At 36.6% G+C, this 23156-nt stretch overlaps 4 protein-coding genes across 6 annotated transcripts; 2 read left to right on the top strand and 2 right to left on the bottom strand.

The window, feature by feature from the left end:
- Positions 1–1089: 1089 nt before the first annotated feature.
- Positions 1090–7435, bottom strand: LOC145907030 (cytochrome P450 2C28-like). The gene is made up of 11 exons (XM_082994469.1): positions 7145–7435; positions 6583–6728; positions 6172–6274; positions 6006–6115; positions 5373–5494; positions 5070–5191; positions 3853–3997; positions 3079–3242; positions 2440–2749; positions 1555–1662; positions 1090–1178 (listed from the first exon to the last, which is right to left on the bottom strand). The coding sequence occupies exons 1-11, from the start codon at positions 7433–7435 to the stop codon at positions 1090–1092; spliced, it is 1710 nt and encodes a 569-aa protein (XP_082850595.1).
- Positions 7436–8848: 1413 nt separating this feature from the next.
- Positions 8849–10709, bottom strand: LOC145907031 (steroid 17-alpha-hydroxylase/17,20 lyase-like). Its single transcript, XM_082994471.1, has 4 exons — positions 10671–10709; positions 9936–10059; positions 9432–9595; positions 8849–9163 (listed from the first exon to the last, which is right to left on the bottom strand). Exons 1-4 carry the CDS (start codon positions 10707–10709, stop codon positions 8849–8851), a joined length of 642 nt encoding a protein of 213 aa, XP_082850597.1.
- Positions 10710–11905: 1196 nt separating this feature from the next.
- Positions 11906–15381, top strand: LOC145906183 (uncharacterized). Of its 3 annotated transcripts, none has more exons than XR_014402804.1 (6): positions 11906–12271; positions 12449–12555; positions 13500–13595; positions 13667–13750; positions 14672–14739; positions 15024–15090. XR_014402804.1 is itself a non-coding variant. In XM_082993602.1 (6 exons), exons 4-6 carry the CDS (start codon positions 13678–13680, stop codon positions 15218–15220), a joined length of 372 nt encoding a protein of 123 aa, XP_082849728.1. In that variant the 5' UTR covers positions 11906–12271; positions 12449–12555; positions 13500–13595; positions 13667–13677; the 3' UTR covers positions 15221–15381. The 3 variants fall into 3 exon arrangements, 2 of the variants coding, with proteins under 2 accessions (XP_082849728.1, XP_082849729.1); XM_082993602.1 differs by having other exon boundaries at positions 14638–14739; positions 15024–15381; XM_082993603.1 differs by having other exon boundaries at positions 12472–12555; positions 14638–14739; positions 15024–15381.
- A 1726-nt stretch (positions 15382–17107) lies between these two features.
- LOC145906180 (uncharacterized) lies at positions 17108–20824 on the top strand. Its single transcript, XM_082993599.1, has 8 exons — positions 17108–17229; positions 17520–17567; positions 17915–17980; positions 19406–19498; positions 19745–19801; positions 19897–19942; positions 20127–20254; positions 20486–20824. Exons 1-8 carry the CDS (start codon positions 17178–17180, stop codon positions 20653–20655), a joined length of 660 nt encoding a protein of 219 aa, XP_082849725.1. The 5' UTR covers positions 17108–17177; the 3' UTR covers positions 20656–20824.
- Positions 20825–23156: the final 2332 nt, after the last annotated feature.

Genomic DNA, 23156 nt, shown 5'->3' on the forward strand with positions numbered 1-23156 from the left:
TAATCTGACTCATTTGTTTGTATTTTTAATAATCAGCAATGTTAGGTTAGTGCTGGCGTTAATAAACGGACACACCATATTGTCCTTGCATTTTCTTGGCTTTAGACCGCAAACCGTATGAGGGACAGGTCACAACCGTAACAAGACAAAAGTATTTGAAACGCAATAATTTCATTTAAATTGCAAAATATTGCAACAAACATGATTCAGCTGCTTCATCGAAACGCAGGAGTTCTTGTTTTTTGCCTGGGTATGTGGTAACCCTGCTTATTGTGCGTTTTACAGCCGAACAGACTGACTGACCGCCAAATACATGTTTGTTCAGCAAACACTATAAGGGAAATACCGCCTTCTGCCGCAATTTTTTGCAAAGCTCGCCCTGTTAGTTTAAGCCAGTGTTCGTTCAAACCCTGTCACACTCAAGATTCTTTGTACAGATGCAGTGCTCTTGTTTGTAACTTTGATTTAAAATAAGAAAATGGGTCTTCTGAGGTTTGCAGCATTATGTTTACTTGTGCACATCGTTCAAGGTAAGTTTAACAGAAGGTATTGACAAAAATTTCAACAGCGAACAAGTGACCAAACCTCCAAAGATTTATAAAAAGGCCATGAGCATCCGAAATACGTTTAGAACTTCTGTTTTCGTTTAGGTTGGATGTAAAATGACAAGATTAACCAGATTAAATGTGATTCCCTTACAGTGATACCTGATGACTTACCCTCTTAAATATTTGATAGCGAAGTGTTTATGTGTTTTGCAAGTCTCGTCGTATCGGCGGAAAAGTATTCCAAGGCCAGTGTTCTGGTAGAAGAGCTTAATCCTGGGACGATCAGAAAAGGAGGAACACTGTTTTACAAACGCCTGAAGCATGCAAATTTTTTCACGATATACGAAAGGGTGGTTGTATGTGTATCACCAGCAGTCTATATATCACCGACCATAACTACACGGTAAATGGCATATTTATCATCAGTGACATGTTAGCAACAATTGACAGGTGTCACAGTGGTGTGGGACACCCCTCGGACCGGGTGGAAACTTTGAATGAGGTTTTCGCCACCAGTATATGATCATCAAGGTCACAGATATTATGGCAAGGTTCCAAAAACTGACAACCCAGCAAGGTCAAGGTTGTACTTTGCAAGAACTTCATCCAGCATGATTTCTGTTCTTAAACCTAAAAAATTAACTTATATTTGTATCGATATTTGTACGGTTCGATTCACAGTAATTATATTTGCACTAGTACCACAACAAGACTTTTTCTACCTATACCTGTTCATACTGTCACGAAGCAACAAGGCTCAGATTGAAGTCAGAAGATTTATTTGTAAAAGAATCGATTTCGCTTATGTAAGCATCGTCAGTTTCTTATTCAAATAGAACTGTCTAGCTTTAAACCGTTGCTCTCTGTTTCAAATTTGTTTGATACCTCAAGTTATACACGATTTCCCTAAAAAACTGACTGTAAAGTAATTAAACACATTTTACTGCGAAAGTATTAACTTAATAACTTGCACGTACCGCAGCGAGCCTTGCAGCAACATAAATACCTGCACAAATTGCCCAGCTTAACAACGTTGCTTTGCTTTCTGTTGCAAAGTCATTGCCTTTGCAAATACCATCAATTTCTACCAGATGCTCTTGTACGTGACATATGGCTGTCATGCAACAAAATAGAAGTAACTGCAGGAGTAATAGTTTTAGTAGTACTTTTTTAAAGGTTGCTTTTTTTGGTTTGCCTGCTCAGAAGAACTTGTGTACTTATGACCATGCAATATTTGTCTGACGAACCTCAAACCTGAAAGAATGTGAACTTAACTCCGAGTCTGTTTTCCACATATACGTTTCCATTATCAATGATAACTTTTGCAATTGTTACCAAAATCGTTTTGAGCAAGTATATAAGGTGAACAACAAACCATAGGCAACACAATGTTCATGCAAACTACGCAAGGTTTAATACCACGAGCTTAAGTAACCTCTTCACATATATTTACAATTCAGATTGGCTCCTAAAAAGTTTAAGAAAAACTGAGAAGGACAAAATTGCCGTGCAGATGAATTTTATTTAAAATCTAAACAACGAAGAGCCGACAGACTACTTGGAAGCAAAAAATGTTTTACTGAATTTGACTGCAATACAATGCAAGAATATATGCATCTCCTGTAGCTTATATTCTCAGTTTTGACAGAAGGCTTTCGCCATGGACGTTTAGCAAAGAACAAATTGGATCCTACACAAAACTGTATGCAGTGCTGCCACAAGGTACGTAATTAACAAAAATCAAATACAAAATAACTTTCTTTCTACTTACATGGTTTAACGCCAAATTGATGTTGAACAGTGGGACTTATCTGGGAATAGATACGTTTATCTGAGGATACAGGAATTAAAACAACGGATTTGTGTTGATAAGGATCTGTCATATATTAACCTCTGGCCTCAAGCATTACTTTACACGAAATAGGATACAACATCACACCATAAACATGGTCATCGACACCTTGCTTAACACCGTCTGCAAATCTTACATTAAATTTTTGCAACAACTTCACGAAGAAAATGAACATCTCAGCTCTGGCCAAACTTTCACCCAAACAAAATCTTGTTCCAACACCGAACGGAATCACTTTACCCGAAGCCACAAACTTTCCATTCTCATCGATGTGTCTTTGTGGGTCGAATAGTTTAGGGTTGGGCCAGTCCACCGGATCCATATGGGCCCCTTCTAAGTTTGGTATAACCTGCAATAGTTGCACAGTTTTGTATTAAACCGGGTCATATATCAAAGGTCATAGTTTTGCTTTTCGTAGATGGTTTTGGGGGCCTTCATGCTTCACAAGTTGGGCTGGTTTTTACCACTTATCCTCCCCAGTAACATTAACACCAAAAAGTGCGAATGACTGTCTTTTCCAAGTGTTTTCCACAAAAAAATGTGCACTCTTAATCCTTTTAAAGACCAGCACTGTTACATGTTCTATTCGGTTTGTTAACAAGTAAAATATCAGTGATAAAAGTCACCACACGAGGCTTTTATCGAAACATAAATAGCAAAGCAGTAAACCCAACTTACCACTGTGCCTTTAGGAATAACATGTCCCATAAACTTGGTCGTGTGGCTTGTCATGTGGTTTACTGCCAGTGGTGAGAGCGTTTTTACTCTCATTGTTTCTTGTATAAAAGCGCAAGTGAATGGGAATTCATCCTTCTTCTCCATCGTAGGCATTTCTTCGTCACCTGGAGAGTTAACTCTCGTTAATGGCAGTGAATGTTAGCCAACACGTTCCGCTGCGCTGTCATTTTGTTCACTTTCAACCCTTCAAGTAAATGTCGCTCTTGTTTGTTGAAAAGGGGCAACGTGCAACCATGCACTCTGTTTGCAGAAGTCCTCTGGTACACAAATGTGTGGTGTTACCAACCACAAATAGGCGATATATGTAATTGGAACATGTGATTGCTTTGTGCCAAATACCCTTGGACCACACAATTACTTTTCACTTGGTTTTTGAAATTTAATGACGAAATTAAATTCTTTCGCAGGCTTTTCAAGCCTTTGAGCTCAATTTGAACAAGGCCCCCTCATTTTCCACATTGATATTTAGGTATTAAATGTTGTGCTTCGTATAACTTTTAGACTCTTTGCTTCCCAGACGTTTCAAACTTGGTATAGTGTTTAAGATCTGATAAGATCTATATTTCACATCCGGATAAATCGAAACATAATGAGTCGTCTAATGTAAATGTTATAGATTACAGATCACTTATTCCTCCAATTTTTCCGGAATATCCGAATACTGAGATATACTGTATTTTTTTTCAGTGCTTAGTTACCAAATGCTACATTTACCAAACGCGTCATCAATTTCTTTGCGAATTTTCTTCTCGTATTCTGGATTGTTCAGTAGGAAGACAAACAGCCATGCTATTGACACACTGGATGTTTCCGTCCCTGCCATGAATAGATCTCTACAGAATGCTCTAAGTTGGTCATTCTACAAAAAATACAAAAGTTATTGCATACTAAAAGATGGCATTTTAAATATTATTGAATGTCGGTGTTGTTTAGGTGCGATAGGCTTGGAGTTGATTGTAATAGGGAAGCTATAATGTGCTGATAAAACAGAACACGGTGTTTGCATCAGTGTTTAGAAATAAAGGAGACCTCACAATTAAAAGGGACCTCAGTGCTGTATGAACATATTATCAAGTTCTGTAAAATAAAGGTAAGTTGCTAGACGAACTTAAGCCCACCACACCTTCCGGTCTCTGTTATTTCAGTGGTGGCATGTGTATCAATGGTGGCATGTGTATCAGTGGTGTCATGTGTATCATTGGTTACATGTGTATCAGTGGTGACATGTGTATCAGTGGTGGCATGTGTATCAATGGTGACATGTGTATCAGTGGTGTCATGTGTATCAGTGGTGACATGTGTATCAGTGGTGACATGTGTATCGGTGGTGGCATGTGTATCAGTGGTGGCTTGTGTATCAATGGTGGCATGTGTATCAGTGGTGGGATGTGTATCAGTGGTGGCATGTGTATTAGTGGTGGCATGTGTATCAGTGGTGGCATGTGTATTAGTGGTGGCATGTGTATCAGTGGTGGCATGTGTATCAGTGGTGGCATGTGTATCAGTGGTGGCATGTGTATCAGTGGTGGCATGTGTATAAGTGGTGGCTTGTGTATCAGTGGTGACTTGTGTATCAGTGGTGACATGTGTATCAGTAGTGACATGTGTGTTAGTGGTGGCTTGTGTATCAGTGATGACATACGTATCTGTGGTGGAATGTGTATCAGTGGTGACATCTGTATCCGTGGTAACTTCAAACCTCAACGGATGTGTACTTAACCATAAGTCTGCTATAGCACATATGAACTAATTGAGGCGCGAAGGCAGTCCGTTGCGGGCTTGTGGTCGGCTCAGCAATAGCACTGATGATATGTTTATACAACACTGATGTTTCTTTTGTGTGTTTTAATTTAACCCAAAGTCAACAAAATTACTGGAATGCACAGTAGTTCGTTTGTGAAAGAGAACAATATGACTTAAAGTTGACTTACGGAGTTGTCGACGTCATTTTTTTTGTTGTACATTTGTTCGTGAATAAAAGCATCAATCAAATCATCGATGTTGTTTTGATCAAAGCTTTTCTTGTGGTCGTCCATGTAAGCTTGCATCGTTTCTAAGAGACTGCATTTTAGATTAATCTGCTTGAGCGAATTTCTGTGAAACGGGCTTTTCTGGCAAAAAATATTATGTGCGTTTCGGTTGCTTTGCAGCAGACTTTATTAGGATTTACAAATATGAAAAAAAAATGTGCCAAACCATCACACTGTAATTATTCCCAAACGCATTCTTCATACCTAAAATATATTTCTGTCGGTCTCCAAAACGGTCAAAGGCTCCTTTTGTGGGCGGGATTTTTCCCAAAAATGCGAACAAGACTACGAGTTGAAGTGCATTGGCATCTTTTGGATGGTTGTACCTTTAAATGTATTTGTCACTTTAATCAACATTCCAACAAAACATTTCCCAATGACTAAACAAACTGACACATCTAGACATTTTGGTAAAATGACTGTAATATATCCGTGCACCAGCATTTAAAATGCTTTGGCGTTCTTAACAGCAATTTGCTATGATTAAAAGTGAATGCATGTTGAATCTTTAAGACCTACACAATCAGTGGTCTGTGGGTGTTTCTTGGTATTTCCAACCCAACAAACTGTTGTCCACGTTTCAAAGCAGTACAAAACAAATTACAATGAAAGGCAAAGCAGGAGTATTTTATGCAGGCTACCAAGCCAGTATAACTTAACATAACATTAAATAAAAATATGTTTATTCCTTTGCCCAAATAAAACACTGCACAAATTATGATATTTGTTAAGTTGAATAAGCCTTATACTAGTAATGTAGTTTGTTAGGCAAAATACATACGATTTAAACTTAGGTTGAATTTGAAAACGCGAATAGCAACTCCTGATATCACTTACAAATATCTCATGGTGTCGAGCAAACGAATAAATGATTTGTCTCCATACTCGTGACGTTTCCCCAAAACTATTTGCGAGATGACGTTTGATGTCACCCAGTAAAGATATTTCTGAAGAAAAACAATATCTGAAACACTGTTTTGTTGTTTGTTTTCTTCCATCTCACTTTGAGGTCAACAGGGTCTTTGTTTATTGTTTTTAGGAATTCCACGAATCTGTCGCCTTCATCATTTATAACTTCGTCTATCTTATGAGCAGCCAGACCTTTTCTGCAAAAAATGAAAAAAAAAAATTATACATCCATTTGCACAAATTAAATTAATGGTATTTTCGGTTTCTCTTTACTAGAAGCCGTTTGGTCAAATGTGTTTTTTCGAAACAGAAAATGGCTTCAGCAATGCGTTGCTTTTACAAGTGATCTCTGCGTCATTTTTGCAGTTTTATCATTAGTTGTATGACATCACGCGAAAATACGCACTTTCGTTTAAATTTTGTACAAAAGTCACATTAATTTATTTTATGATTTAATTCGCCATAGTTAAGCTACATAATATTCTTACTATATTACCAGAATTACCCTCTCAAATATTTGATAGCGAAGTGTTTCTGTGTTTTAAAAGTCTCGTCATATCGGCGGTAAATCACTCCAAGGTTTCTAGTGTTCTGGTAGAAGAGCTCAACCCTGGGTCGGTCAGAAAACGTGGCACTCTGTTTTACAAACGCCTGAAAAATACCAAATGTATGGTACTATGCGAAATGATAGGGATGGTTTATTAAATTGGTGAGAACGACTAGGGATGTCAATGTATACCACAGAATAGTGAAGCCCTTTTCTCTGTATTCTGAGTAAATCATATACGATTATGGATACGTAAAGTTAATGTCACGTGTATCACCAGCAGAAATGTGTGTCCATGGTGACATATGTATGCGTGGTGACATGCGTATCCGTGGTGAAATGTGTATTCTTGGTAACATGTGCATCAGTGGTGGCATGTGTGTCAGGGGTGGCATGTGTATCCCTGGTGACATGTGTATCAGTGGTGACATGTGTATGCAGTGCGACACACAACACATCTATGAACCCCCGTCAACACTGATGCACATGTCACCAAGGTCATTTGAAACACCTCACGTACCTGATTAATTGCCTCAACGGTGTTCAGAATCACAGCATCCTCTCTTCCTAATCTGACTGACATCACAGGTCCATACTTCAGACTCCATTCCTTTAATGTTTGTCCAATGGACTCCCCGAAGAATGGCACCACCCCAAGCAAGGGAACACCCCTTGGGCCAGGTGGGAACTTTGAATGGGGTTTTCGCCACCAGTATATGATCATCAAGGTCACAGATATTATGGCAAGGTTCCAAAAACTGGCAAACCCAGCAAGGTCAAGGTTGTACTTTGTAAGAACTTTCTCCAGCATGATATGTAGTCTTAAATATAATATATATATATATGATTACTTGTGTAATTACATGTAAATATCTTTCAGTTAGAAAGCCTAACGTACGTGGATATCGGTCAGTATAAAGATTAATTAACAGTAATGTAGAATACATCGAACAACAGTTACAGTGTTTCACTATTTTCCTTTTTACTTAGATACAGCGATCCTTCTGCCTACCGCACTGCTTACTTACTATTTAGCTTTACGACGTTGCTTTGACATTGCTTGCTGTTGCAAAGTCATTGCCTTTCTTTGCAAATGCTGTAAATACCTTCCATACAATGCGCCTAACTAAAGTGACTTGACTGCGTAACAGCTCGACAACAATGGGTTTGCAAGGTGGATTGTGGTTTTCCTGCTTAGCAGAAATAAAAATTAAAACGTCGCTGTAGGCTATGTTGTAAACTTCGACACTCAGCAGATGTGATGCCTTCGTAAACACAAATTCCAGTCTACTCCCATTTGATTTTCACTGCGTGTGAACTTGTTGCTTGATGCCAATATTTGTTCGCTCACATCTCGAAAATATTTCAAGTTTTGAAAAATAATTTGCTGGTTTTTCAATGTTGGTTACCACATCTACATTTTCCATTATTACTGGTTAAATTTTGTGCTTTTTCAATCGAGTAGAAACCTGGACACATCGTGACACTGCTCATTAGAACTTATTTGTTTTATTTGCACATTGTATGATGTCTTTAGTTAAGAAAAACGTGGCTGCGTTTGTAACTTTGTCATTTTTTGTAACAAAATTTGACTAAGCAATGAAGATCCGTTTATTAACTTACAGCTCAAAGTCTCGTGGCGTTTAAACTAGATTATGAGTAGATTTTATATTGAGGTGTGTTAATTGGGTTATTGTCGTACGTAGTTCGTCAATAAGCAACCAAAACAACGGTAACCAGAGTGACGTATTTTAAACTAGTTTGGCTTTGGTCGAAGGGGATACCAAAAAAGAAATTCTTAGTTGGCATAACCTACATCTTGCAACCAAGTTCACATCTACTGCACTCTTAACGAGACGTTTTATTAAGGACACCACAACCCCATAATACAACTCAATACGTTTCACCACCATTGGATTAAACAATGCACACCATTATGCAATGCTAAGTAATATATGTAACCTTTCTGAGCGAAAAAATATTTACAACTAAAGTTGTCGACTAATAAGTTTATAGTCATTGTTACCCACATTTTAAGGCAATATGACTTTCTGCTTATTTACGTAAATGACTTGATCAGATACTGCATTTCTTTAAATAATTATTCATTACAATCAACAGAGCACGAAATAACACTTGAAGAAAAAGTAAGTAATAAATTGTTTTTCAAAATTAATTTCTTAGTTAAGTATTTTGTGGCAAGAACTGCTGTGTATTCCTATCATTACACTCGTCCATGAAGAATTACTTTACACGAAATTGGGTAAAAAATCACACCATAAACATGGTCGTCGACACCTTGCTTAACACCGTCTGCAAACCTGACATTAAATTTTTGCAACAACTTCACGAAGAAAATTAACATCTCAGCTCTGGCCAAACTTTCACCCAAAAAAAATCTTGTTCCAACACCGAACGGAATCACCTTCCCCGAAGCCACGAACTTTCCATTCTCATCGATGTGTTTTTGTGGGTCGAATAGTTTGGGGTTGAACCAGTCCACCGGATCAATATGGGCCCCTTCTAAGTTCGCTATAACCTGCAATAGTTGAAGGGTTGTAATGGGCGTTCGTTTTTTCTATTGGTTTAAAGTTTAAGGCCCTATTCTATCGAAAATGATGAAAGTTTGACTAACTTTTGCAAATTTTATCAATTTTGCACAGTACGATTAACACGAAAAAGAGCAAACAGATATTTAAAAAACTTAAATTTTAATGCTTTGATTACCAAAAATAATAAGTACACTGACAATCCTTTATATTCTGTTCGTTATATAGTAGTAAATTAAAGCAGTAACCCCAACTTACCATCGTGCCTTTAGGAATGACATGCCCCATGAACTTGGTTATGTGGCTTGTTATGTGGTTCGCCGATAGTGGGACGAGCGTCTTTACTCTCAATGTGTCTTGTATAAAAGCGCAAGTGATGGGGAGTTCATCCTTTCTTTCCATGATCGGCATTCCATCGTCACCTATAGGTAAATAGATGACTGACATTAGTTGTTGTTACAGAAAGTTAGCAAATGAGTTTCAGAAGAATTTATCATTCTGTTGCGGTTTCGATGCAAATGGTAAATGATTTATAAATTACATCAGTGCTTCTTAACCACTGATCCGCGGAGTTTAGTTTTCAAAATTCCTTGGCCGTATTGGTTGTTTTGAAATTTTTCTGCTTCGCAAGTGCCAAAAGGTTGTAACCACTGGACTACATTATACACGGCGCACAAGTAGTTCATAGCACAGCATTATTGACATATTTTTGTTTGGCTTTTCTGAAAAATTATTAGTTGCACCAACAAATATCATATTTACCGAATGCGTCATCAATATCTTTGCGGATTTTGCTCACATAGTCTGGGTTATTCAGAAGGAAGACAAACAGCCAAGATATTGCAGCACTGGTCGTTTCTCGGCACAATGTCCTGAGTTGTTCATTCTAAAAAAAATTCAGTCGCATTTGTCCATTGAAAACCCCTAATTTATTGTAGTTTAGTTGTTGCATATATTTGTCACCATCTTTTCTTATAAAGTGTCAGGTATATATATATGTGTAATTATATATATATATGTGTGATATATATGTGATCGACAGCCTACCAGGGGACTTTAGTCGGCACCTATGACGCTTCATGCCAAAGAACACACAACTGCTACTCCGATCGCAACATGCTAATACCTGTACGACCCGCTTACGACGGCAGCGATCATACGCGTTACATGAGAAGCAACACGAACACAATTTAAAACGAAATAAACTTGACCATTAATATTTGATAGATTTTCTCAATTTGGTACAAAATGAAAAAAAAAACATATTAGTTAACTAAAAAAATGTTCGAGGAGAGCTAGCTTGGCCTCCTTGTTAGGAATTTCTAACCAATGACCTTCCTACTATAGGTCAACTCTGATTTTGTTTAACGACGTTTCGTATACCACACAGTGCGTGGTTTTATACGAAGCGAAAAGTTTGATTCGGTTCAGCAAACATGATATTTTTCCCAACAGGGTCCTCACAGACACCAGAATTCACTACTTTCACAATCTTACCTGATTCGTACTTTCAAGAGAACGCATGGGTTCATACATCTATCAAGTAAGACCAGTTCATACATCTATCATGCTTGGAAAGATTTCGGCATCTGCTTTTTCATTTTAGTAACAGCACTTTTTATACCTAGCAGCACTATTACTATTGTTTTCTTGGGTGTATTTTAAAGGTTTGATGATTACAACGACGACAATTATTCGTATTTTTCGTAAATATTCACTCAAAACAAATCACTTATTTTACTGTTTGGTTGATGATGAACAGACTAAAGCTCACATTTGTGAAAAATGAATTATGCAGGTTTAATAAACATAACTTGGGATTAACTTAACCACGCGATGGAGATATAAGACTACTTTGTATTGGGAAGTAGAATATTCACTTCTTAGTACCACTTCTTATTGTTGATGGGAATACAAAGAACATAGCTCTGGGAACTGGAGGATTATTTGTTGTTCTATTCATTGCAACCATGCTTTTGCGTGCGTGCTGTCTGTACGCACGACATAAATGCAATGAATAATAGGTGTTGACCGAAGTACGAAATGATAAGTTATAGAACAATTATCACAAACCGGTAACTGAAAGTCATTGGGTTATGTTGAACGTCGAAAATTAGTTCAAGGGCCGCATTCAAGCACTGTACATGGCAGCTTTTGAAATAAAACTGTTGCACAAAAACTGTAATTAAATGAAATCCGATTTCGTCGTGACATTTTCATCATGCATTTTTCAAGCTTAAGAATGTTTTCGATGTCTTTTTAATGAATCAGTACGTTTTTGAGAAATGATGAAATTGATATAATGTGCCAAGAAACTGCTTCGCAAATAAAACGATGGGAGATTGCTGGCTTTTGGCTATCGTGCCAACAATTCTTTGGATATGAATAAGCAATAGGACCAAAAATGTTTTCCAGTGAACTGCAGACAAGGATATTGCATAAAGGTCTCAGCGGTGCTGTTTTCATGATATTGCCAGCTAAATATTGAATCAGTAGTGGTGGTACTTTTAGCTTACGAACAAAATTGGATGCTTACGAATGTGTCTTCATAAGAAATTTAAACGGATTCCACGTTTCCTTTCCAACACGCGATGTTTTTGCGCACGTTAAACCGACTCAAGGCCTTTTTTCTGAAGCTTGTTCCGCTCCAATAAACACGCTAGTGCTTGTCCACGTATCATGTGATATACAGGTGCAGATAAACTTCAGCTAAACATTCAGTGTAGTGACTGCTCAGAAAATGATGCTTTTGAAATTTGCAGCCCTGTGTCTGCTTGTACATGTTGTTCAAGGTAAGTTTGATAGCAAATGAATTACACTTGACGTCATTTCTAAATCGCGTTGCTGCAAATATGTGTGTGTTTAAGAAGCGTAAAACTAACATACAATCTTAAGAGTTGCTTTAAAGGATGCTTCTTTGCCGTTCTTCTTCAGTAAATAAACACCAAGACACGGGTCTCGTGTAAGGCGTGGTTTTGATAAACACTTTTGGTTTTAATATTCTGGTGATTCCAGTTTTTATTTCTCGGGGCAATATTTTAAAAGAGGAACCTCTGGTTATGAGGTAGAGTACGAACCCACCGAAGAAACAGTGAAAGGTTGGTATTCTCTTTTGCCGAGGTTTAAAACTACTATTTTACTGCTTTTTTGATTTGAAAAAAAATCATATGTTAATATTGTGCATTTGTTGGTGGTGTTTCGCATGTAAAGCATTTTGTTCTATTGGAAGTCAAACAGAAAAATATTTACTACTTAATGGTTAACTTTAACTCCAGAAATTTCGCCATTGTTTTAAAAGAAACGGGATTGACCACCGCTGCTTACCGAGGAAAATACCTTGACCGTTTGATCTACCCGGAAAGGTACACTTTTCCAGCTCAAGGTAAATGAAAATAGTAAATTTATTTCAAAACCCAAATGCCATTTCGTAACAGAAGGTACGTCTTACAGAACCGAGGAGTAAAGCAAATTATTTTTGTTTTCGACAACAATGTGTAAAGTAATTGCAAATGCTAATCAGTGTGCTAACACTTATTGGCTAATACCGGGCAAGATTTGGCTAATACCAGGGCTTTTTTATGTATAAGGTGTAACTGAAAGATACTCATTGGACCATTTCTTATAAAGGTAGTTAAATATACAGCTCAAGGCCTTAAAGCAAATCCGCAATCATGTTTATGACAAATCAAGTTCAATTGCACAAATGGTTTTCGCCATACATCGTTCAAGACAACATTTTTGTTATTACGACTGAAACTCTTGGACTGAAACTATGTAACCTGATTTGACTCTTGTGATGCAAGAAGCTTGTCTGCACACGATCGTTAAAGCAACGTTGATCACAAGACCTCATAGGGCCTATGCATTGTGGAAGTCGCCTGGGGCGGAAATTCTGCGTTAATATTGCAAATTTTCAAGCGCTTTGCTCATATGTTGTTTTATAGGAAATTCACAAAGTTTTTTGACGATATTAATGCATTTCATGCCCATGGGGTTTCAACAATACAGATATTTTCATTTATCCAAATTTAGCTAAGTGCCTTACCTCTTCTTTTGAATCCTGTTTTCAATAAACTAGTTTACATCAGGCCAATATAAATTAAAGTTTAGGTATGTGTTTGCAAAGTCCTTGTCGATAATAATGTCGACCGGAACGACGCAGAATTTATAGATGACAAGAAATTCTATGCATCAACCAGATTAGTGTTGCTTTTCTCATTACGTTGTTGACGCACTCTTGACTACATGTTAACTATGTATTCGACGAGTTCCGAATGTCCTTTGCCCAGTTGTGAAAATACAACATATTTTTATTGTTATCTGCAGCACAGCCTACTAATATTAATCATTTTACTGACAACGAACACAAGTTTACAACAGCAGAGACAACAACAAAACAGAAATTAAATGAAGATTCGTTAGGTAATAAATAAGTCTTCAAAATTTTGTGCTGAAATATTTACATTTCTTAAATTACGAAATTCTTTCAAAAGAAAGTAGATTGATGTTCAGTTTGTACCTCCGAAGAAACCAAGGCAACTGGAACTACCCGGAAAGGAGCACTTTTCAAGCTCGAGGTAAACGGAACTTATTTTTAGAAATCAAACTTGTGTAGCTTGTTTTATCGAGTACTTGAAAATTAACCAAAATGTTGTATTGAATGCCAGGATACTTACAAACATTTTCGGTAATATGGTGTAAAGTATTACTTGGAAAGTAATACTAGGCTGTATACATAGGCTGTTATCTAAAAAATAATGGCATGTTAGCAATGATCGCACTTCGTTTCACGATTTGTCCTGTGTTTACAGTTGGGGTGCGCAAATACTTTTTGGCGCGACCAACAAAAATTTCTTCTTATATCTCGCGACTCTAATAAGAGCATTATTTTCAGTTTAACTGCAGTCAATTTTGAATCAGCATATTGAACACAATATAGCTCTGTAGTAGCGAACACAAGCAAACAACATAGTGAAAACGATCATAGGAAAATATAGGATCTGTTTTGAATTTTGGCAATCTGTGTGCATTTTGAAAACAACAATTTTATAACCACGACTTTCACAGTGGTTTTGCAACTTTATTATGTTGTTGGATGAACATAAATCCTGTAGGCAATTACAACAAGTCTGTCAGCAAAAAGTCGTTATACCAACGTTGATCCCATGATAGGTACTCTATCGCGGAAAACGCCTGGGGCGCATTAGATCAAATTTAGCACAAAATATTGCATTTTGTCACACGTTTAGCGTTGATGTTTTCTATGCGACTTGTGATTGGTTTATGTAAATGTAGTAAAATTAATCTCTCCTAATATATTTCTGTGCAGTTTTCTTCGCATTTCGACAACTAAGATACATCCACAAAACAATATTATTTTTTAACTGATTCATATTTTTGATAAAAATGAGAATTTGGCATAAATCGCAAACTAATTTAACATTTCGCGTTTGTTTCAAATTAGGTTACACAATAACACCAAAATCCATTATATCCAGCACGAACCCACCTAAAACACGCACATCAATGAAAGTGTCGTGGAGCACCGAAAGTTTCGAAGAGAAAAGTAAGCTTTAAACGTCGATGATCATAAAAAATAGTTCTTCAGTTGAAAATAGTTATGAAGCAACGAGATTATTTTAATTTTTGACTAACTGAAAGCCAATGATAAATAAGTGCAAACGTGATGGTTACAACAAGCTCGTAAACGACGTGCAAGCTGGTAAGTCAGCTTGAAGGCAGTTTTATTAGTGGAAAAATAATACTTTTATGTTTTAAATATGTTTTATTTTGTTATTTAATGAAATTATTGCATTGGAACCCACAACAAATCATTGTTTTCTTTCCTAGCCCGGAAACGTATAAAAGTTAGACCTCAACCGAGACCACAGCCCAGAAGAACATTTATCGTACCCGCTCTGGTTTTCATTCAACGCAAGATAACGCTTACACTGAAAGATCCAGAAGTCCCAAAGCAAGAAAAGCAAGGACAAAATTCTGGAGACAAAGTGACTGTGACCTGTGAAGTGAATGCATTTGGTATATAAGGAAGAATATTCATTGTATTTTCCAGTTTTCTGTAAGATCGGGATTCCTTAACCTTGGCCTTATAAAGGAACCAACATTACTTTGTCTGGGTAATGTAGTCACTTATTAGTATAGCCTGTTGTAGCTTATCAATTGTTTGCATACCTGCTGTATTTTTTCGACATGCAATAAATAAATAGAACAGAGTGACTAGCAAGAAACATTAGGAAAATTAAATGGAACTTGAGGAGATTTCCAGGCCATGAAAACTGGCATTTTTCTGGTTTCCGGGTAAACTTTTAGTTATTCCGACTGTTCATATGAAACGTAATAAAATATCAACATATTTAATCCATTACGATCCAGTTCAAGCCTATCGTAAAGAATATAAACTGAAGCTTCTCGGTCTACCTGTATATAGCTTTTTGAAATTAAAACTATGCCTAATGCTAGCTGGTGCACTGCTTTTGTAAGAGACTGACTGGTAAATAACTTTATTATAGCACTAGCGAAAGAGACGGCGGAACAACACTATATCGAAAAGTTTGACTCTGTCAATCACGGTCTCAACAGAGACTGGGGCTTCATGAGTCACTACACGCACCATGGTGCCATGGGCACTAAGTGATCAACAATGATCACCTCTTTGTGCGTTTTTCCCCTTTTTTTCTTTCTTAATTGTTTTTAGCAACTGTACCGCATTTTATTTAACACGCCATTTACTGCACCCAAAAAAGCGAGATCAAGCTCGCGAAAGCTCGTGCTATGATTTAACAAATACCGAATGGTGTGAAAATTTTGGTCGCATGTAACATGTTTAAAAGGTTTGTGCAAGCTGTATTTAGTTACCTGTTCAATGTAATTATCATGCATAAAATTTGGGTTCATGTTGTGACATTTTGTTTAACCGACCATTCACGAAACGTTAAATTGCTGTTCTAAAGAAACATCTTTTTAGGAATTTGAGATGTCGTTGTACAAGACCTTCTTTGTAGATAAACACCTTGCTTGTAAAAGTGACACGTATTGTAAGCATTTGGGAAAAAACAGCTGAACACATCCAGCATTTGATACCAATACATCGCACAATTTTGTTTAAAGTTGTTGTGTATCAATACCTACTAACCCTTTGTTTCACAAAAAAATTAATTGACTTGTTGATTGAATTAGTTTATTGGCTTTTGCTTCCCTCCTAATACACAACAGCGTTTGAGACTATATATTGCTGGTCTAATTTATTTCCACGGTGGTAGACTGCAGGTATTTGGCCTCGTGCGTCGACCTGCAAGAGGTGGTGGTGAAGAGGTTATGTAATGAAGGCGCTAATAATTAAGACATGTGGGTGCATTTCTCCGTAAACCTTAAGTTCCGATCTACCATGTAAAAAGGTCGTGCACACAATATTTACAGATAATAATTCTCCGAAGTGCAAATCAAGCAGGTTTTGTCAACAAATAGTCACCTTCAAACCAGGACTTCCTGCATGCACTGTTTTTTCAGAATGAAAAACTGCTTATTCCGTTTTTCTTTCGTCTTTAAACCGAAGGTTTATTGGTAGTAAAATGTAAACGAATAATATATGTGGTTTAATAGCCTGTTCTTCTTGCACAATATGCCTGGCCAGAAGAACAGACTATTAAATTACAATACGCCGGGTAGCAACATAAACATTATATTTAAATAATATATGTTATTTAAGTTGAATTCTTTCCTAGCAAGTATTTCTGGTTACAGATGTTGCTGTGCGGAAGTAACAGAAGAACATCAGATTAACGATTTTAATCGCTTTTTTCACCACACAACGATACCGGTGGCTGGTCTGTGAATTTCCCTTTTTTCCTTTGAGCTTCTTCCGTTCCAGAGCGCCTTGCCATTTTCACACAAAGAAGCGAGAAAAACCTTGCAAACGCTGTCGTTGCTGAAGTATAATAAATGTTTTATTCTCAAAGGTGACAAGACTGTAGTAGTGACATTAAAATGGAACTTTTGCAGTTTGCAGCATTATTTTTGTTAGTGCAAATCGTTCAAGGTAGGTTTGATTTTTTTTTGTTTTTCTTTCAGAAAAAGTTTAAATGGCCAAAATTTACTGGATTCTTTAGGATTAAGATTGTCTTTGTTGAATAGCTTTGAGATAAGGACACTTTCTTTCTGACGTACTGCTTTCTGTTAACATCTGGCAGGTATTGCCAGTTAACACCATAGACAAAGATTAAGTACTATGCGCACCGCAAAGCTAAACGCGTGGCAGTCACTGATGCTTGGCTGCCTTCCCGTTGGCTTTGTGCCTTTAACGTTCTGATGTTATATTTACGTTCACAGGGCAATACTTTGACAATGAAAACAACCCTACCGAGGAAACATCTAAAGGTAAGTTTTACAAATTGCGATATCCGTTAGCTTGATGGTTTCTATTTCAAGAATCGCATCTTAACTTTCTATTTTTTTTGTCAATGACTGGTCCCTTATTGTTCGTGTTTGCCAAATAATAATTATAGATAAAAGAAATATTTGCAAGTTGTAAGTTTTTGATTCTGTTTTCATTTCAACATTTACTTTTACTAATAGGAACTGGAAACATCCTAATTTACATGTTAATCGAACTTATCGTGGAGAATTAATATTTTTCAAACGGAACCTTACATTAGATAGATTTTAATCATAATTATAAACACGTATAATTATCTGCCTAAAATCCAACACATTTTATCAACAAGAAACTGGATGGAAAAAATACGTTCGTCGTTTACTGAACCGCGATACATTCACTTCAACACCTGGAGGTAAATAGATGTACTACTTACTTTTGAAACTAATATTTGGTTTATGACACAAAGTTTTGGGGTTTAAAAAAATGAGGCAAAATTTTATATTTCATAGTATGTATAATGTACATGTACATATCCATTTTTATGATTTTTTGCAAAACGTGAGTTTGATTTAGCCTTAGTGCCGCCAATGTTAAACTAGTCAGGTTTCCGTCCATAACTTAGCGACAAATCGCAACTATACTTGTGTCTCGATAGAACCGTATTCCACTTAATACAAAAACGTTATTATCAGATACACATATTTGGTTTGCTGAAGGGAAATTATATTTTATTATTAGTGACAGAATTTCATGAAATGATAGTGCACGTTGTTACTGATACACATCGCCAACCTTTACCTCCAGTTTTGCAACAAGCAACGGTGAGAACGATATTTCCAGCGTAAAATGAACGCCTGGGGCGCATGCAGGACAAGTTAATGATGTACCTACACGTTTAGTGAGCAGCAAAACGCACAGAAAATTAAACGGAACTTAACTCAACCATAAAAAGGTAAAATTCTATTTCGGTTGAAAGATTTTAGAAAGTGGGAAAATACAAACGGACAAGATGTTGCTCACAAATATTTTGTTAAACAACATCTGGTAAAATTTACAGCTTATAAATCTTAGCTACGCTTTTTTAACAAGACGATTTGTTACCGTTCAATAAATTTAAACCATTAATGACGTATGGACAAAGGACACAGTAAGGTGAAAATGTCACTACATCACTGAACAATCAAAGCCATAAACCAGACAGACCGTAGCAGGACACGAAAAACGCAAAACTTGCCAGACGACCTTGACATCAGCCTGACAGATCCTGACAACGTGTATTTACAAAACTACATGACGATTAACAACGATAAGAGCTTCACCAACATATTTCTTTTGTTGGTTTCAGCTTCTGAAACAGCACAGTAATCTTATTGCATAAAATATCTGGGGCAGGTGGCCCAACATTTTAATGGTTGCCGGCCACTATATATGAAGAAAGTTATTGCGGGACATCAAGGCTTAAAGACCAAAAGTTTGATATCAACTAAGTTTAAGTACAACGTTTCCAAGTTGATGTTAAACAGAAAAAGAATTTATCTCATAAATAAAAAGCAACTTCATTTGCACAAAAAGAATCTTAGTTTGTCATAATTGGAACAATTTGTTGCTGATGCTGTCCGACATAATGCTTAAAAAACTCACAAGCTCATGAATCTAGTGAAATTTCGTTGGGCATGTAACGTTGATTCATGGCTGCAATGGCAATTTCATTGTCAAACCAAGTTTGTCAATAAACAGTCTATATTGCAGGAAATCAATTTATATAGTCGTTGCTTGTGAACATGAAACTATTTTTTGTAAACACAGTTTTCCCCTTTAAACACTGTAAGTTTCGCAGGATGGTACACAGAGACAACAGAATTTACCACGTTACCGACATTATCTGAAACACCAGCAATGTGGGGGAGTTTTGACAACTACGACGATACGTGTAAGTTTTGACCTACGCCAAAAGCTAAAAGAACCTTTCACACATGCTTCACAAATTAAAGCTATTGTTAGCAGTAAGTGGGCAAAAGCGATGACATTCTTCATTAGAAATTTAATAAAATCTCCCCAAAACACGTTAGGGTTATGTTTATCAAAACCTTATCCTGGCACTCAGAAAAACTTATTTTTATCTCAATGCAAAAAGGAAAAAATGTCAAGTTATTATACGTTGTGCTTGCATTTGCAGTTGGTTGGATCACTACCCACCCAACTGAAAATTACGACTGGGAAAATTATAAAGACGGTAATGTTTGGTAGTTATACTGGTGTTATTGATCATAAACCAAATCTCATGCGTTATATGTGATAGCATTTCATTTGTCTTGTTTAATTTTTCAGATGAAAACGTTGACAGCGGTTCGTCTTACAACTATGACAACACTTAGTAAGTCCTAACTCTGCCAATTAAATTAATTGGTCATGAGCTGCTGACAATATACACAAAGCTAATTTAGTGAATCTTTTATTGATGATTAAAAATCTTTACATAAAATAAACAAAAAGGTAAAGCTATACAATTTGCTTGCGTAAAACACAACGAATAATAAAATGCATTCTGGATATTTAAGTCATGGCGTAGCATATGGAGGTGGAGGCGTGGCTATTATTGTGGTGGTAATCATTGCGCGACTCATGTGGCGATGTTCGATAAGAAGATCTATCAGATACAATGCATTTGCGAACGAAGCGAAACGCGGTAAGTTCTTGAGTTGAAAAAGTTATCGATAATTAGCAAATATTTGTAAAGTGAAAGTTCCAAAGATTACGCCACAGGGATAAGTTTGTTTGTATTCCTTATGTAATTCACATTCAGAAAGAATCAGATGTGGTTTCCACTTAATTTTTATTCAAACAAACGTAAGATTCTAATGTACATTCACAATTAGTAACTTACTTTTTTCATATCATGCCCGGATTTGTGAAACAGTTGTGGTGGTGCCTGAACTGAAAGCTCCACCGCCGCCATATGCCCCACCGCAGCCAAAAGCTCCTGTACAAAGCGGACTGCCGTGTGTCGAACGTGAAACTCACATCAAAATGAAGAAGGGAGGTCAACAGCAGGGGAAACTGAGCGAAGTTTATTCGATTAAAGCGTGAAACTTCATAATTAAAGTGGAAGTCATTTGTGTGACGCAATGACGTCATTGTATATTGTAGCACCAAGTTTCCATGCATCAGTGAATATTTTCGTTGCTTTTACAAATTTTTGTATTATACCATGAAATTTTCGCGGCCAATCAATAAAACATGTGTAGATCTCTGGCAATCAGGCAAACATTACTTTGGATTTTTTTAGTGTTATCCATTGCTACAGAAACGAATCAGACCCAGTGGTGCTACATATAAAATAAGACATAAAATAGAAAGTTATAAATATAGTCAAAATATCAGCCGGAATAAAAAACAACGACATTCGAAAGGATAGTTTTTAAGTATCCGGTCATCCCAGCATCTTTATATTGCTTTAAGATGTGGCGTTTAGCAAAGTGGGTTCGATATAAGAATATAAGGGCTGCACACCTAATATCTGATTTTAAGCAAAGCATGTTGAGCATGTCCTATAGTATGTTGACAATAAAGCATGCAAAGCTAAACAACAAACAATTTTGGTGAGAAACGACAAGTTTGCATCAAGTTTCTTTATACTAGGTGGATTTCTTGTCGAGTTGAATGACTTTGCGGTGTTTCGCTCGGGAAACAATGCCTAAGGAAAACACCAGATAGAAAATGTTGTTAAAACCCGACGCTCGAATTTAACGTGAAAATTTGTTTTCTAACCTTACTGGCTCACTAACCGCCACATTTTAAACGTGGCTACAACATAAAGCAAGTGTTTGTGAAGTATTACACGCAAGCTAATTAGGTTTAATTACAAAAGCAGCTTAAGTAGACATAACCATGTATTTACAATTAAATTAAATTGGGTACAGACTTAAACTTGAAAGCCACTAATTTGCATCGCTCGAAACACACTGTCGTGAATAAATATTTGTTTCAAGCCGAACCTTTTTTGTAAACTTGTTCCGCTCAAATAAGCGCGCCTTACGTTGTTGCAAGATCATGTGACGCCGCAAGATCATGTGACGCCGCAGGATCATGTGACGCTAAGTGCTTTCTATTTTAGAAGAGAAATATCAAATATTTGAGGTCTGTTGTGTTACGTATGCTGGTTCACATTGTTAAAAATATGTAATGTTACGTATTATATCTTACAAAAGCTATTGAGTCATCTAAAAAACTCCTTTATGAATTAACATAAGTTAAACTATATTTTGTAGCCAACATGCAAAGCAAATGTTTCACAATTGTGACTTAACTTAACACAGAGCAACGAATTGTTATCTTACAATTTTCCAATCGTGTTATTGTCTACAATTCTCTGTACAGGCAGCGCGATAAACCGTGACATTTCAAAAAAATGTGCGTGTAGTTACCAAAGAGACGCCAGTCGACAAAACTTTTTTTCCAGTCGACAAAGCTTCAAACGCACATAACTCTGCCGTTACTCGTGGTATTTCGATAATTTTTTTGGCAAGATGCATAGATTAACACAAAATTTATGAAAATGCAAAAAAAATTATCAATTTCGCACGAATTTTGGAACGCATAATAATAAGCATTGTCATAAATCAGCTATAACTTTTTTCATAGGTCGACAGGAAAGATAATTCTACCACCATTGGAAGAAGACAAGAATCAGTCTTTTCTTTATAGCTTTGGCAACAGTTCGACGGAAAAGACAATTCTACCACAATTGCAAAGCTTACACAAATACCTTTCCAACGATACCAAACTTGTTTTCTCACTCGCGGGGGAAATATGTTTACCGGTCGAATATTGTTCAGAACCACGGCCCAAGAAAACAGTTTTTCGATCATAACTTTTTTCTAGGCACAACAGGAAAAATAATTTACCACCATTGCAAAGCTCTTTGAAAAACCTTTCCAACGATACCAAACTAGTCTTCTCTTTCGTGGGGAGCTATAGTTGGTGCAAAAAAATACTTGTACAAATCTTCACAACTTTTAGTTTCGTCAGCAATTACGAAAGATAATATTGGAAACTTTTAATGCCAAGTAGTAGGATTTTTTTTTAATGAAAAGCGGGTAATATTTCTTACTTGTATTTTAACATAAAATAAACTTCAAAATAGTTTGATAAACACCTTGCTTTGTGTGACAAACTAAACATAGATTCCAGAATAGGTTATGAATGGAGTCAATTCATAACTTACATAACCTTGTTGTGATCCTTGCACAGACACATGTTGGTGATAATCAGGAAGGAGAAACTCAGATAAGATACATACATAAAACTGAACTGTACATTTAACAGAAGGATTAACAGCAAGGACGACAGAACAGATTAGTTCCACAACCACACCGGGCACTTCCGTCCTTCCAAGGGACACCCTCCTGAACAATGATAACTTTCCGGATGGAGGTACTGCGGATTTTGACATGGAATTGTCACTATTCCATTTGACTTTAACTTTATTGCAGGGTTTGAGGAAAACAAAAGTCAATATTGTATCGCAAAACTCCATTTCTTTTTCATTTGTTGCACGACACACATAACAATACTGTCCCTTCTTTCAA

The sequence above is a fragment of the Ascidia mentula genome, chromosome 6 (assembly GCF_947561715.1).
Source record: "Ascidia mentula chromosome 6, kaAscMent1.1, whole genome shotgun sequence".
Classification (NCBI taxonomy): domain Eukaryota; kingdom Metazoa; phylum Chordata; class Ascidiacea; order Phlebobranchia; family Ascidiidae; genus Ascidia; species Ascidia mentula.

What these genes read in the sequence shown, in the direction of transcription:
- LOC145907031 (XM_082994471.1), bottom strand. Translation starts at nt 10,709, where the DNA reads ATGTATGAACCCATGCGTTCTCTTGAAAGTACGAATCAG. An exon ending in CTCTTGAAAGTACGAATCAG is followed by an intron (nt 10,060 to 10,670) that starts GTAAGATTGTGA and finishes AATTTTTTTTAG; the next exon opens with AATGAACAACTCAGGACATT. An exon ending in TCATTCCTAAAGGCACGATG is followed by an intron (nt 9,164 to 9,431) that starts GTAAGTTGGGGT and finishes CAACTATTGCAG; the next exon opens with GTTATAGCGAACTTAGAAGG.
- LOC145907030 (XM_082994469.1), bottom strand. Translation starts at nt 7,435, where the DNA reads ATGCTGGAGAAAGTTCTTACAAAGTACAACCTTGACCTTGCTGGGTTT. An exon ending in GCTATCAAATATTTGAGAGG is followed by an intron (nt 6,275 to 6,582) that starts GTAATTCTGGTA and finishes CATTTTTTGCAG; the next exon opens with AAAAGGTCTGGCTGCTCATA. An exon ending in CCGACAGAAATATATTTTAG is followed by an intron (nt 5,192 to 5,372) that starts GTATGAAGAATG and finishes GCAGTCTCTTAG; the next exon opens with AAACGATGCAAGCTTACATG.
- LOC145906183 (XM_082993602.1), top strand. Translation starts at nt 13,678, where the DNA reads ATGTTCAGTTTGTACCTCCGAAGAAACCAAGGCAACTGGAACTACCCG. An exon ending in GAGCACTTTTCAAGCTCGAG is followed by an intron (nt 13,751 to 14,637) that starts GTAAACGGAACT and finishes GTTTCAAATTAG; the next exon opens with GTTACACAATAACACCAAAA. An exon ending in CGAAAGTTTCGAAGAGAAAA is followed by an intron (nt 14,740 to 15,023) that starts GTAAGCTTTAAA and finishes TTTCTTTCCTAG; the next exon opens with CCCGGAAACGTATAAAAGTT.
- LOC145906180 (XM_082993599.1), top strand. Translation starts at nt 17,178, where the DNA reads ATGGAACTTTTGCAGTTTGCAGCATTATTTTTGTTAGTGCAAATCGTT. An exon ending in TACCGAGGAAACATCTAAAG is followed by an intron (nt 17,568 to 17,914) that starts GTAAGTTTTACA and finishes TTTATCAACAAG; the next exon opens with AAACTGGATGGAAAAAATAC. An exon ending in TGACAACTACGACGATACGT is followed by an intron (nt 19,499 to 19,744) that starts GTAAGTTTTGAC and finishes TTGCATTTGCAG; the next exon opens with TTGGTTGGATCACTACCCAC.